General features: G+C 42.6%; 2 protein-coding genes across 4 annotated transcripts in view; one reads left to right on the top strand and one right to left on the bottom strand.

Moving 5' to 3' along the window:
- MAP1B (microtubule associated protein 1B) overlaps positions 1-6,930 on the top strand; it is a 100,651-nt gene extending 93,721 nt beyond the window's left edge. Inside the window, exons 6-7 of the mRNA XM_049649606.1 lie at positions 1,000-1,238; positions 2,432-6,930. Of these exons, the coding sequence (XP_049505563.1) occupies positions 1,000-1,238; positions 2,432-2,587 (395 nt within the window). The 3' untranslated portion in view covers positions 2,588-6,930. The remainder of the gene's footprint in view (positions 1-999; positions 1,239-2,431) is intronic.
- Positions 6,931-11,298: 4,368 nt separating this feature from the next.
- MRPS27 (mitochondrial ribosomal protein S27) overlaps positions 11,299-14,004 on the bottom strand; it is a 130,092-nt gene continuing 127,386 nt past the window's right edge. For all 3 annotated transcript variants that reach the window (XM_049649608.1, XM_049649609.1, XM_049649607.1), the window contains one exon: positions 11,299-13,570. In XM_049649608.1, coding sequence (XP_049505565.1) covers positions 13,331-13,570 — 240 coding nt within the window. In that variant the 3' untranslated portion in view covers positions 11,299-13,330. The remainder of the gene's footprint in view (positions 13,571-14,004) is intronic.

Here is a 14,004-nt window from a genome sequence, read left to right on the forward strand (position 1 = left end):
GAAGGTTTTGGGTTAATCTGAATCTTTACTTTGCTTGGGTTCTCTTTCTTTCTTTTAAATATTTATTTTGAGAGGGACAAAGGCAGAGAGAGAGAGAGAGAGAGAGAGCGAGCAAATGGGGGAGGGGCAGAGAGAGAGAGGGAGGGAGAATCCCAACCAGGCTCCCCACTGTCAGCATAGAGCCCCATGTGGGACTCAATCCCACGAACTGTGAGATCACGACCTGAGCCAAAATCAAAAGTCGGTCACTCAACCGACTGAGTTACCAAGGTGCCCCTGCTTGGGCTTTCTGATTTAGACCAGGAGTTTAGACAGTGGATTCCCCTTTCCCCAGTCCGGTATGTCTTGATTGGTTAGAGAAAGCCCAGTCTTTCCGAACCTTTCTCTTGCCAAAGTTTGGTAGCCAACCTTGCCTAGGGAGAGATGTCTCACTTTTCAGAGTACTGTGCTAGGAGAGAATACAGCATTTCATCAGTTTATGAACAAGGTTGAGTTCTGGGGGCCTTGGAGATCATAGGAGGTTAAGATCTGAATCGTTTACTAAGTCAAATGTTGGGGTTTAATATTCAGCTTTGAGTAGAGTTGCTATCACATGAGATCCTAACATGGATTACTAAAATTGCTTAACCATGGTTCGCCAAATGCAGAGGATTCCTTTTGACTTTCAAAATCTATTAGATCACTTTCCAAATTAGGGTGCACATTAGCAGCTTTTTGAGGAGGAATATTACTATCTAGTTCCATCTTTTGGGAAGGCCTTTAAACTCTCTTCCTTTCTAATGGGTTGTCCACAAAGGGAAACCATGCCATTCAACCATGTTGTATTTTCTCAAGTTGCCAGTGTTAAATGCCCTATACAAGAGAGAGAGAAATGTCCAGTGCCCCCTTTGGCATGTCCTGCAGGACCTCCTTGGGGAATGAGTAGGGAAGGAGTACCAGACCAGTGGGTCTCTTTGCATTTCTGTGACCCTGGCTTTTCTCTTTGTTTATTTACCAAAGGACCAGGAAACACCAAGCCCTCCAAGCCCTCAGCTGTGCCTCCAGGCCCCCCTGTGTATTTGGACCTGTGCTATATTCCCAATCACAGCAATAGTAAGAATGTTGATGTCGAATTTTTCAAGAGAGTGAGGTCATCCTACTACGTGGTGAGTGGGAATGACCCTGCTGCTGAGGAGCCCAGCCGGGCTGTCCTGGATGCCTTGTTGGAAGGGAAAGCCCAGTGGGGCAGCAACATGCAGGTAAGAGCCCTGGACAGTATCTGCACTGCACATGGAGCTGTGTCCAGAGGCAGAGGGAAGGAATCGTGTTTATCACATAAGGTGCCCCATGGGTCTGTCACACATGAGATATCTGGAGGATGAAGTGGATTTCACACAGAGGAGACAGTCTAGAATATTATTCTTGGCACCACCAATAACCATGCCTGGGGGGAAAGCCACTTCACCATCCTAAGGCATAATTCACTTATCTACAAAATGGGCCCAAGACTACTTGTCCTTCCCCCTAATATACCAAGAATATGTGTGTATGAGTCAAAATGATATTTCCATGTGAGGGCTACTAGGGAACTGTCTTTACTACTTTGTGTTTCATGAATAGACCAAAGCTGGGGGCATGGTCATTTAGACAATCACCTGTCCATGTGAAATCCCACAGGAGGAGCACTGCTGACATTGATCCCCAACAGGACACTCCTAGCTCACATACATCCTAACTTGCTGTGAACCATGGTGTTATTTTGGCTGTGACCTTCGCTTATCTCAGTTTTACCTGTGATTTTGCACTGCCACGTAGTAAAATGTATTTGCATAATATTAATATTAAATAGAATTATTTGGTAGTTAACTACATCAAGTCCCATGAGAAGCACCCAGTGGCCTCCTAATGAATATTACATGGAATTTTTACTATTCAAACCAGTACCCACCCACCATCGCCAGCTGCGCGCTCGAGCACACACACACACACACACACACAGATATGAATCTTTGCTCTCAGGATGAAGTATTAGTTACACACAATTGGGCAGCACTGATAACTAAAGCTCCTGGATTTAATCCTCTGTATCTTTAATGCAAAATTTACGAAGTGTGTTAGAGGAAATACAAGCAATTCCACCTTAACTGAAGCCCTTCTTCTCTTACCACTAAAGAATTGAAAAACTGATGATGAGTAAAGATGAACTAATTGACTAGTCCTGAGTTGCTTTTGGTTCTAGTCTTCATCTCTCCCAGAAAAACTTCATTTTTTGCAGCTTTATTTTGATTCCTGGAAAATGTAACTTGAAAAGTCCTTTGTATGTCTGGGGAAAAACAGAAAATTTTCCTTTCTTCCCTTTTTCTTTTAATGGTCTAATACCTTATTATTGTCTTACTTTTTCATCTCATTTCTGGCTCTGCCCTTAAACAGGTATTTTTCTCTCTCCCTGCAGGTAACCCTGATCCCTACCCATGACTCAGAAGTGATGAGGGAATGGTACCAAGAGACCCATGAGAAACAACAAGACCTCAACATCATGGTTTTAGCCAGCAGCAGCACAGTGGTTATGCAAGATGAATCCTTCCCTGCATGCAAGATTGAACTGTAAAAGCCAAGGCCAGCCACACCACAGGATTTGAACTTTGTTTCCAGAAATTCTTCAATTTGAAACCACCTTTTCTAAAACGTCAATTCATCTAAATAAGTCACCGAACTGTTACCTGCCAAACGCTATACTGTGTCACGGTGATGCAAGTCACTAATATTTCTTAGTTTTTGCTGATTGCTAAGGGAAGTAACAGTATTCCCACAGTAGGGTTCAAGTTACTGCAAAATTACCTACCCCAGTTCATCTCTGCTAAACATTTGGAAACCATGCACTAGCAAACCCAACTGACTTCTGCTAGGTAGAGGCATTTGTCTTAGAGAGAGCGAGAGCGAGAGAGAGAGCGAGAGAAAGAAAGAGCGCGCGCGCACAATGAGAGAGAACACAGGAGAGAGAGAGGATGAGAAAGAAAAAGAATGCAGGAGAAGGAGACGGAATGGTAGAGTGCGGGTGAGATACCCAGAGAGAAAGAGAGAGAGCAAGGTGGGGTAAGGAGGAGAAAATAACCAACGCTTAGGTCTGCATTTTCTCAGGCAGTCTGTATTCTGTAGTCTACATACTAAACATTCTCAACTTGTGTCAGTCTGAGTCATCAAAAAGGTCTTAATTTTCCAAAACAGGTTAGCTGGAAGGAAACAAAAAGAACAAAACTCGTTATGAGGGCATGTGAGATTTTCACGCCTTAATTAAGCTCCTTCAGTTTGAAGGCTGCACACTGACATAATGTAGTGCATGTAGACTGGATGTGCGAGTGATTTGAACCCCATTCAGAACTCTCAGACTCTTCAGACACACGAGTAGATTGATCTAAGGCATGCTCCCAGCATTTGTCCACCCGGTTAGTCCACTCTGAGTCGATGAACCTGCATGCAGAAACACCCAAGTCCACCCCAATTAATAAGCAAATACCAAAGCGGTTGGGAGTACATACGGTAGACAATTTGCCTTAGAAAGTGACTTGAATGTACAAAGATACTTGATGCACTTAATTTTTTAATGTGAGACCGCAAGTTTATAAAACATCCGTGTAGGATTATAGATACTCCAGTTAAAGGAGCAAGCGTGTGCGCGTGTGGGGGCCCTAGAAGCTGATCTGATTGGTGCAGTGGTTTGATGCTGAGTCACGTGTGTTGACCTCCACCTCAGTGTACCTGTGGCCCTCAGCCAAACAAGTTGAGCCTTTCATAGCTTCTTTACTACTGCAAGTTCCAAGACTGAAATGGCTTCTATGATCAGAACTGGGAAAACAGCGAGTCTTATGGTGGAAGAGGTTCTCGGCAAGTGTACAGTATTTACCTTCCTTTGTCTTACGTTGGCTTTTTGTTTTTGTTTAGTTTTCCATTAATTTCAGCATAATTATGGGAACAAGTGTACAGAATTTTTTTTTTTAGATATGTGAGAACTTTTCATAGATGAACTTTTTAACAGGTGTTTTCATTTACAGGAAAATGCAAAGAAAATTTCAAGTGACAGTCTTTTTTTTTTTTTTAAGTCTTTCATAAGACAAACAATGAAAAATGTTTTTTGAAGTTCTGGTGAGATTGAAGTCTGATATTGCAGTAATATTTATTAAAACCCATAACTATCAGGAATAGTGATACCTCCCACCCCTTGATTCCCATAACATAAAAATCTGAATATGTGTTATTTGAGAGTGGGGGAGAATAGCATGGTAGGCTGGCTACTTTTCTAGGCCTTTACATCACCCAGTGGTATTCTACATACTTCTTTCAAGATCTTTAACCATGAGGTAGAAGAGCCAAGACAAGATCAAAGAACCCTAGCAAAAACTTGCTTTGGGATTTCCTTTTCTGGAAAAAATGTAAAAGAAATAATTCATTGAAAGCAAATGAATTCCCATCTCCTACGATTCATCACGTAGAGTTCAGAGATCATTTCCATCATTGCCGTCATTGAACTATGAACCTGGAAGCCAGATCATGATTAAAACTGACGTCAAGTTTCAAGTTGCAGATCAATGCACCCAGTGTTCAGATGTGGCAAACTTCTCAGTGACAACTGTGCTGTGCTCTGTCACGTTGTGTTTCCTGCAGACTCTTAAGATCTATGGAGTAGTGAACAATGACCTCATTTTATTTTCTATGTTAGTTATTTATTTCAAAATTAACATTTTAGTTTATTTTTGTCTGATAAGTGTATGTTTTGCACTGCTAACTACTATGAGGGTTTAAACAATGCTTCTTCAGGGTCCCTTCACTGAGGACCTATGCAGTCTACTTAATGCTGTGAATTACATTTTTCAAATGTTTTAATTTTTTTAAAATTAATATTCTATTTTTTTTAGGCTTCTCTAGAAATGCAGCTTTTATTTATTACCCCAGTTCTTTCAAGTCCTTAAGAACAACACATTGATAAAGGGTACAAAAACTTAACACAAAATGGAAAACTCATTGTAAAAAAAATGGATTGAGTATAAACTTTACTTCAAACTTATTTTATGAGACAACCTAAGATACTCATGATAGTAGTTATTTAATAATTAGTTATTGAGTCAGTTGGATCCATGTAATACATGGGAAGAAAAACTGATTTCCGGCCTTCTTGCCAAATCCAGACCGCTGGTTGATTTTTCTTTGATAGAAGAGGGAATTCTTTTCTGACTTCCCAAATTAAAGTTATTTAACAGGTGCATTATTTTGCTTTTTAAAAAAATACAAACATTTATAGCCGATCCTCTATAATAAGCATTCTATCTTACTCTTCTTTATTTTTTTTCTTTTTTTTTTTTTTTTTGCTATGGGAGTTAATGGGAAAAATATACAAAAGCTGGCACTGGTCAGCTGGCTCTTTTTCCTATGAAATATATCAGTACCTTTTTCTATCCATTGTTCTCGGTGATGACCACAGAGCTTGAGTGTACCAGGAAAATCAATAAGTGCATTGCAGGTTTGCTCCTGTCTTTCCAGACACCTTTCCTACCTGTGTGACTAACCTAATTTTGCTAGTTCCATAAATACACAATTAGTTTAGTAACACCCATCACAATGTACCATGTACATTCATGGTGAGAGCTAAGGATTGGCACAGACTTCTAGGAGCTTTATTCATACTGATTCTTTAATCCAATTGTACAGATTGAATATTTGCGTGAAAGGAATTTACACTCTGTTTAAATGATGAGACTCCATCAAGAGGACACTCATGATCATGAACTTTTTGGTAGTATTCTTAAGCAAAATTCTACAGAGACTAAATGTTAGAGATGATCCTCCACTTCCAATTTTAATGAATTCTATCCCCTTTCTCAAAACCCAATCCCCATGCATGCTTTCTCAGTCTTGTGGTGGGACTGGATACAATGACTGACCCTCCCCCCCCCCAATGCCATTTTCCATGAAGTTAAAAAAAAAAAAAATTTTTTTTTAAACCTTACATATCCTAGTGAATGGTTTCCCCAGTGTATATGAATGTTTTAAATGTCTCCAATAGCTTATGCAGTTTAGGAGCTTTTCAATACTCATTTAATAAGATTCAGTCATTTGCTAATGAAAATTCTACCACCTTCCATTTTCTGTTACCAAATTTCAGCTCTCAGGAGCTGCTCTATAATTCTGAAATTGCTTTTCTTGCCTCTTTAGTCACCTGTCACAGGAGGTTCTTGCTCGGTAATGATATTGTGAGTTAGATTAATAAATTGTTTCTTCTGTTTTTTTTTTTAATTTTATTTTTTTATTTTTTGTGTGCTTCAGATTTAGAAGATTTGTTTCCATTTGAAAGGAACTGTAAGCTTTTATCTTCTAACCAACTGAACAACACACCAAAAGCAGCCTAGGGACGAGCATTTCTTTGAAAGCAATTAGGTTATTCACCTGGTATTCAAACTATTTACTATTTTAAGAATCTGACTTTATTAATTTAAAAGGCAGCATCAAAAACTGAAAAGGAAGGGAAAAAAATAAGTAGCTTCTCTGCACTCGTTTGGAGCTCCCCAAATGGGAGCCATCAAGATGAGGCATCAAGACTGGGCTGCCCTTTCAAGAACACCATGCAGCGGCCGTTCAGAGTCCTGCTTACCCACGCTGTACGCAGCCCTCTTTCCGGCCCCGGAAAGTCTTGAGCCTGGCTGAGAAGCACCTCCACTCCTCTCTCTTGTTCTGAATGGTGTTTGTGTCAGTCTGCAGCTGTGTATGGTATTATGTCTTATAATCCTGCATCACTTCTATCCTATCCAGTCATATCTAATGTAGAAAATTAGTTTTCAGTGAAAGTAATATGTAGTGCTTTTATGATATTTGTGTGCAATATCCCCTCTTCCATTGAGGATATTTGATGTAAAAGAAAAAAAAAACTCAGTTCCACAATAAAATACAAAAGTGGCAAAAGTTCGTGTGTGTGCTGTGCTGTCTTTTGTGTCCTGAGTCGGGCTCATCAGTTGGGATTTGCCACCCACAGTGGGGGGGGGGGGGGGGGGGGGGGGGGGGACACATTCATTCATGAGGGCTGACTGTCTTTTCAGCGGTCCCTGGCTTTTGGCCAATTGCAGAGAGGGCCTTGCTACCATTTCAGTAACTGCTAACATCGTTCCCTTTTCTAACCAACCCCTAGAGAATGTTGGGGCCTAAGGACAGAAAGTGGGAGGTGAAGGAAAAAGATAATTACCATTACTGCTTAAGAAGAACAAGTAAATAGACCAGTGTAGATGAAGGGGTTATTGGGAGGGCTTCCTATACAAAGCAAAAAGCAGGTTTTGATCTTAACTCTGCCACAAACAGCGGCCTGACCTCAGTCACTTTATCTGTCAAGTTCCTTTACTTACCTGTAAAATGAGAGGATTTGACAGGATGGTCAAACTGGATAAATCCCTCCCGAGACTGACTTTCTGGGGCTCTACAAAGCCATCATATTCAGTAATTACATCCAATACCTTATCTCTCTCTTGCTTTCTTGTTCAGTTACAGAATAGGCTTATATAACTAACATAATACTCTGTGGATTTGACTGACACCCAAGAACTAAAAGCTGTTTAGGAAATGTGATTATAAATAACAAAGGGTATCTGAAAAAAGAAGGAATTCCTCTTAGTCATTCAAATGATCATTGTACCTTCACTCTACCCAGTGGTGGGTAATACTGTGGGGATAAACGTAAGTGCTGCCCTAAACTGACTGGAGTGACAGGCTTCTGAAATTCAAGGGTGCGCCTTGGTGACATAGGAGCACCAGAAGTGATGTCTAAGCTGAGACCTGGAGTGTGCGTGCATGGGTGTGTGTGCATCTGACAGCACATTCTAGACAGAGTCAACAGCTCACACAAAGGAGCAGGAGTAGTTATGTTGGGCAGCTCACTCAGCTCACATCGGCAGAGTATAGAGTAGGAGGCCTTGGCATCTCCATTCCCTCCATGTGGCTGGAGAAAATATGCCCACGAATGCTCAGTAGAGATCTCCAGGACACGGTCCTGTCTTCAGAGATGATCCTTTGGACTCAAAAGGCTATAGCATCCTGTCCTGAGTCATAACGACGTCCCTTTGTTACATACACTCCTTTTGACCTTAATATTGTGTCTCCAAAAAACTATGGGACTTCACTGACTGGCCCCATTAGAAGTTGCTGTTTGGCAGAAGGAACTCGGAAATGCCTTCAGAAATTCAAGGGTTAAGCAGGTGAGAACTCAGGATGGAAAATCATCATCAAGAGGTTTTAATTACATCGGTCATACTAAACATAGTTATTTTCTATTCCACTGCCCAACTATTCAGTTCCAGGAAGTGTCTGGCCAGATCCTAGGGTGCGGGACCATGTGGGTTAGCCCAGGTCTGCCCTAGTTCGGGCACTTCAAGTCCTGCGTCTCAGGAAGGTGGCAGTCCCAGGGAACCCCCCAACCGTTGTTCACACTCCCCAACACTCTCTGTGTGTTTATATCCCACTCTCTCCAGACCCAGGCACAGCAGGGATGGAGAAAGTTAATGCCCTTCCAGCTGGTCCTTTTCTAGACATTGGACGTAGTAGCTTCCTTCAGTTTTCTTCTGGTCTTCCAGGCAAATCAGCAAAGGTCTCTGGTAAGGTACTGACTCCACCTTCTCTCTCTTTATAATTATAGTGCAAATTCTAAATGTTTCTCTGTGTCCCTACAATGATCTTTCAATAAACTCCTCACTCTTGATTTCTTGGACTCTTGCATAATCCCAGATCACCATTTCCTCTTTGATCTTATCCTGTGCATCTTGAAAATCTATTGGAGTCATATATGCAGACTGGCTTTTGGTCACCCCAGGTTCCTTTAATATGAGCAGTTCTGGGTATTTCTTGGGGGGGGGGGGCGGGGTACCTGGCAGTGTTTTCACAGATGATGCAGCATCATAATGAAGCCTGCTTCCTGGGGTGATCTCACCATAAAAAACAGGCACAGCTCCGTGGCTCAGACTCTCCTCAGTCAAACCCAAACTGCATGTTACTGTAATGCAGTCTCATGGATTTGAATGCCACATGTAAGCTGATGACTTTTACAGTTTGTATCTCCAGTTTGTACCTCTTCTCTGGTCTCCAAACTCATATCCATCTGTCAATTAAGAGCCCCGTGTGAATGGCCAATAAGGACATTTAAAATAACCCAAATCAAATTTAACATGCCCCCAAACAAATCCCTAATTTCCCCAAACTCCTTCTCTCCCTAGGCTTTTCTACCTCAGGAAATGGCAAAGACATTACTCCACGTTGCTCAGATAAAAAATCTCAGGCGAGTCTGTGGATTCTACTTTCCAAATTCACCCAGTCCTACCCCTTCTCCTCACATTACTGTAACTACCTTTGTCTAAGCCTGCCATTTATCTCCTGGATTACTGCAGTAGCCTCCTAGCTGATCCTCCCGTCTCCGCGTTCACTCACCACAAAGCAGCTAGACCAGCAAACCCTCTGAAAATGTTACATCAGAGCATACCACTGGATCCTTCAGATGAGTCATCTCAGAATGAAGGCCAGCACCCTTCCTAATGGGCCAGGAAGACTTATAGCATCTGTCCCTTCCCTTACCCATCTCTCTGGCCTCTTCTCCAGCTCCTGTCCACCTTACACTTTCCACCCCAGCCACACCGACCTCCTTGCCAGTTGTCTGGCACTCTAGGCGGGCTTCCTTCTGGGCTCTGGTTCCTCTGTCTGCTGCGCCTTTCCACAGGTAACATCGTGATTCTCACCCTCACCCCCATGGATCTTTCTTCAACAGTCATCTTCTCAGGAAGGCCTTCCCTACCCAGTGTTCTCTTCCTTTCCTTGCTTTGTCTCTCTGCCACGTATTACCACATGACATTATTATGTACTTATGAATTAACTGTTGCCTTCCATAGAACGTATGTGCCATGAAGGAAGGGATCTTGGTCTACTTTGTTCCTTGCTGTATCCTCAGTGACTATTTTAATACTGCCCGACACATAATAGGTATTCAATAAATATTTGTTGAATGAATGAATGTACTTAGTCTCAGACTGGCACAGTGGTTATATGGTGTGATTGTTGGAAAGTGGGTTTGGAATCGGACAAATTTTGGTCCAAGTGCTGTGAACCCGCTTACTAGTTGTGTGGGCCTGGGCAAGTCATATGAGCCTCAGTTTTCTCCTCTGCAAAATGAGGGTAATAATCCCTGCCCTGCTAGGCTGTTGTAAGTAGGTGGAATTAAATTAGGTAGAAAGGGGCATTCACAAAGAGGAGTTGTTGAATGTAATTTTTGTAGTCAAGATGGGTGCAACAATAAGCCAGAGCCTAGGAAACAGACATCCTAAAGCGGCCCAGCATACGGTTATTGGAGGAAGATTTTAATGGGCATTGGTTTTACTCCACATACTATTTTAGGCATATTAACCAGGGAGGGTATTTTAAAGATTAGAATTTTGCACTCTGCAGAGATGAAACATCGTGGAAACCAAAAAAGCAGGTGACATTCTCTTACCACTGGGTCCATCAGAGAATGTACTTCTTAGAAATCCTTTATAAATCTTCCCTGTAGTCCTTGATCTAGCATTTAAATCCTAATATGGAATTTATTTTCAGATGCTTCTTAAAAGAATAAACTTTGTTTTCTGAACATGTCCAGCTCAGATCTGGAATCCCTAACCTTCATATATAATAAACACAGCCTAAGAGTAAACAGCCTAAGAGTATTAAACAAAGATCCCAGTGGTAACCGCCACAATCTCAGGGGCATTGCTACTATCTTTTTTGGACTTCCTTGACACCATACCATAATAGCATCCTCATGGCAGTGTGTAATGTCAGCAAAAAGGCCCACTCAATGCGGGGAAGGAAAGGTTATTTTCAAGCTAAGAAGCTGTTACTTAGAATAAAAGGCAATTTCCCTGGCATAATGATGTTGAAAAGCATTCCCCACTTTCTAAGGTAAGATTTTAGTAAGTAAAGTAAGTAAAAAATTTATCATTGTCAGCGTTTGAAAAACTCAGCTCTGAAGATTAATTACCATTTAATGAAAATACCATCACACCACATTTTCTGCTTTTATGATTCACTATAGCCAAAGCTCTCTGAGCCCATTTCAAACTTCATCCCTTCCTCACCACGCACTCCCAGCAAGGTTACTGGGTGCAATGGTATTGAGTCCCATTGACTCATAGGCCACATCACTGCAGATCCCCAGTTATATATTGCCATACAGCAAAATCATATAAATCATCATTTACTCTTTTCCATAATAGACTCTGTTTAGGAAGAATAATGGCCCACCCTATATTACTGCATATTTTATACTCATTTAGATAAGAAACCATTATTTTATTAAATATTAAAATAATTAGATATGTTAATTATTTTTTTAGCTTGAGAAATGCCATTTGTAAATGAGCCATTTGTACACACGTGCCCGTGGATGCCCTGCTCACACACCCTAGGCCATGGCTTCTGACCTCAGGGCACTACTGACATTTTGGACCAGATACTTCTCTGCCATGGGGGCTGTCCTATTGCATCGTACGATGTTTAGCAGCATCTACTCACTAGATGCTATTTGATTCACAGTGAAAAAATGACTTTAATAAACAAATTTTGGGGGCCTTTGACTGCATGTAAAACCTACAACAAAAATACCACGCATGTATCTGATATCCACGGCCAGCTACGAGGTATGAAAACAAAATGCAAAGGCTGGTGCCAAGACAACACAGCTGGAGAGGAGAGTAGGGCATTTCGCTGCTGCTCAGCAGTTTTCATGCTCCCCACTCTGGTAATACTGGAAATCAAGTGCGACAGGGACAGATGGGGAGGAAAGAGAAGGCCAAATTATGAGCTGAAGTATTAACAACATGCTTCAGGCCGTGATGGTCAGTAATTTACTGAGCAAAGGGGCCTTCTGATTTATCTTGAACCTTCCTTTGGATATGGTAAGGGAGTGGCTGAAAAAGCCCAGCCCCTGATCAACTAAAATGTCACAAGTGACTTTTGGTCATGACCTTCTACCTAGGTACGACTCAGCTTTGCCCACCCACAAGACCCTGCGTTGGATGTGGCCTGCAGGTATGGATGGACATAACACGCAGGGTGAGCAGCAGTGCCAGCCAGTTTCCTCATTCAAGAATGGGATTGCTCTGGCCTCCGTCACAGGGCTGCCTGAGGTGTCGGCACAGTTAGCTCTCAAAAAATGTTAACGGGTGTGGTGCAAAGTCTGATGGAGACGAAAGGTTAAAAATTTGTTGTTCACAATCAGAATCACCATGCTGATGGTGTGACTTCCTCTCTCCCTCCCTTCCCACAAAGATAAAGAATATACCAAAATAATCCCAGAACATTTATTTCCACAGGTTCTTGATTAAAAGAGCACGACCTTGAATAAAAGTATACCACTGTACTTACAGGCAAATGTATACAGCAAGCAGGAGCTGCCCCTGACCCCTTTCACAGAGAAACTTCAGGAAGGAATTTCCACTCCCTGGGAGGTTCACAGTTAATGTCGCCTATGCACTACAAACCCCATCCTACCTCTCGTTTTCTCCTATTTCTCCAACTGCAATGTGTGTTCACAAGTTGCACATGTGTGCATGCGTGGACACAAAAGGCTCACTTTACCTCCTCGAGGAAGGAGCTGAGACAATGCTTTGGAAAGAAGTTACCCCAATGTGATGGAGAAGCCAAGCTCAGGAGGGTTCAGAGCTAGAGTTATCTTTCTCCTCAAAAACGTTTCCATTCTAAAAATGTTACTGTGGGTGCCTACAATTTGAAAGCCAGTGGGTTCATGGTGTCATGTTCATTCCTGTCCTCAACTTCTTCCCAGTTTAGGTCTGCAGAGCAGAGACATGGGGGAGGGAGAAAGTGAGATGTGTGGGCGTCCCACACCCAGCTCAGGCTGGGAGGACACTGAGGGGGAGGAGGCCTCAGGACGTGCAGTTTGCCTGCTGGGGAGAGAGGCCACTCAGAAGCCTGTGCTCAAGACCAGGCTTTCAAACACGGCCTCTCCCTCCACCACTGCTATGTATCAGGGACTTTCAACGTTCAACACTGATCCCTGACCCCGGAAACCCCACCATAAGCCTTGATAGCACCTTTTTAAGGTGTTTAGCTGGGGCTTCAGTCTGATCACCTGCCACTCAGAGCTCAGCAGCCCTCCTAGGCATCTGATGGGAAGTCACAGTGCCTTAATATGTTGAACACTGTGGCTTTCTGTCACAAGCAGCCTGCTTGAGGAAAAGGAGACGACAGGCAGAGGAAGCTGAGGCTGCCATCATGGTCAGCAAGAATCCTAGGACAGGGCCTAGTGAAGTTCCTCTGTGGGGCCTGAGGGCCTGAGGGCCTGTTAGGCAGATGCCTTTGCTGCCCTCCGGGCCTCATGCTCCTGCTTTGCCTTCTCCCTCTGCTCCTGTTCCCTCTGAATCAAGTGTACCCGTTCCAGATGCCATTGCTGCAGCTTCTGCTCATAGGTTGCGATATCCTCTGCTTCAAAGGTGGGGAGCTGTTCCTTGACGAGCTGGATGGTCAGAGTCAAAGGACTTTCTGATTCAACTTTGCCCAAAGCCTCAAGCTTAGAATGTAAGTCCTGTTGGAAGCAAAGAAAAAAAGAGGGGATGGGGTGAGGGAGGAGGGTGCAGGTGGGAGAATACAAAGAGGAAAAGAGATTAAATCACTTGCAAAATGTCCACATTCTGCTTACAGGCAAAGGCACTTTGCTGGGAACGTGTCATGCTGCCTTTCATCTAGGCACTGTTAGCATTTGCTTTTTTTTTTTTTTCAGTCCAGCAATTTTGCTAAGATGCACCACATGTGCTCTCTCTCCCTTCACTCACAAACGGTAAATGGAACTCCATATGCTGTGTTTCTGTATGTAATTTCTTGTTTTAAACCACAAAGACAGCACGAGTATAACAAATCTACATTTCCACTCTGACTTACACCGAACCAAGCAGCCAACTCCCAGAGCAAAGAACTCTTAAGATGCACACAAAATGGCAGAAGCAGCTGATAAACTGGAGC

The sequence above is a fragment of the Panthera uncia genome (assembly GCF_023721935.1).
Source record: "Panthera uncia isolate 11264 chromosome A1 unlocalized genomic scaffold, Puncia_PCG_1.0 HiC_scaffold_17, whole genome shotgun sequence".
Taxonomy (NCBI): Eukaryota; Metazoa; Chordata; class Mammalia; order Carnivora; family Felidae; genus Panthera; species Panthera uncia.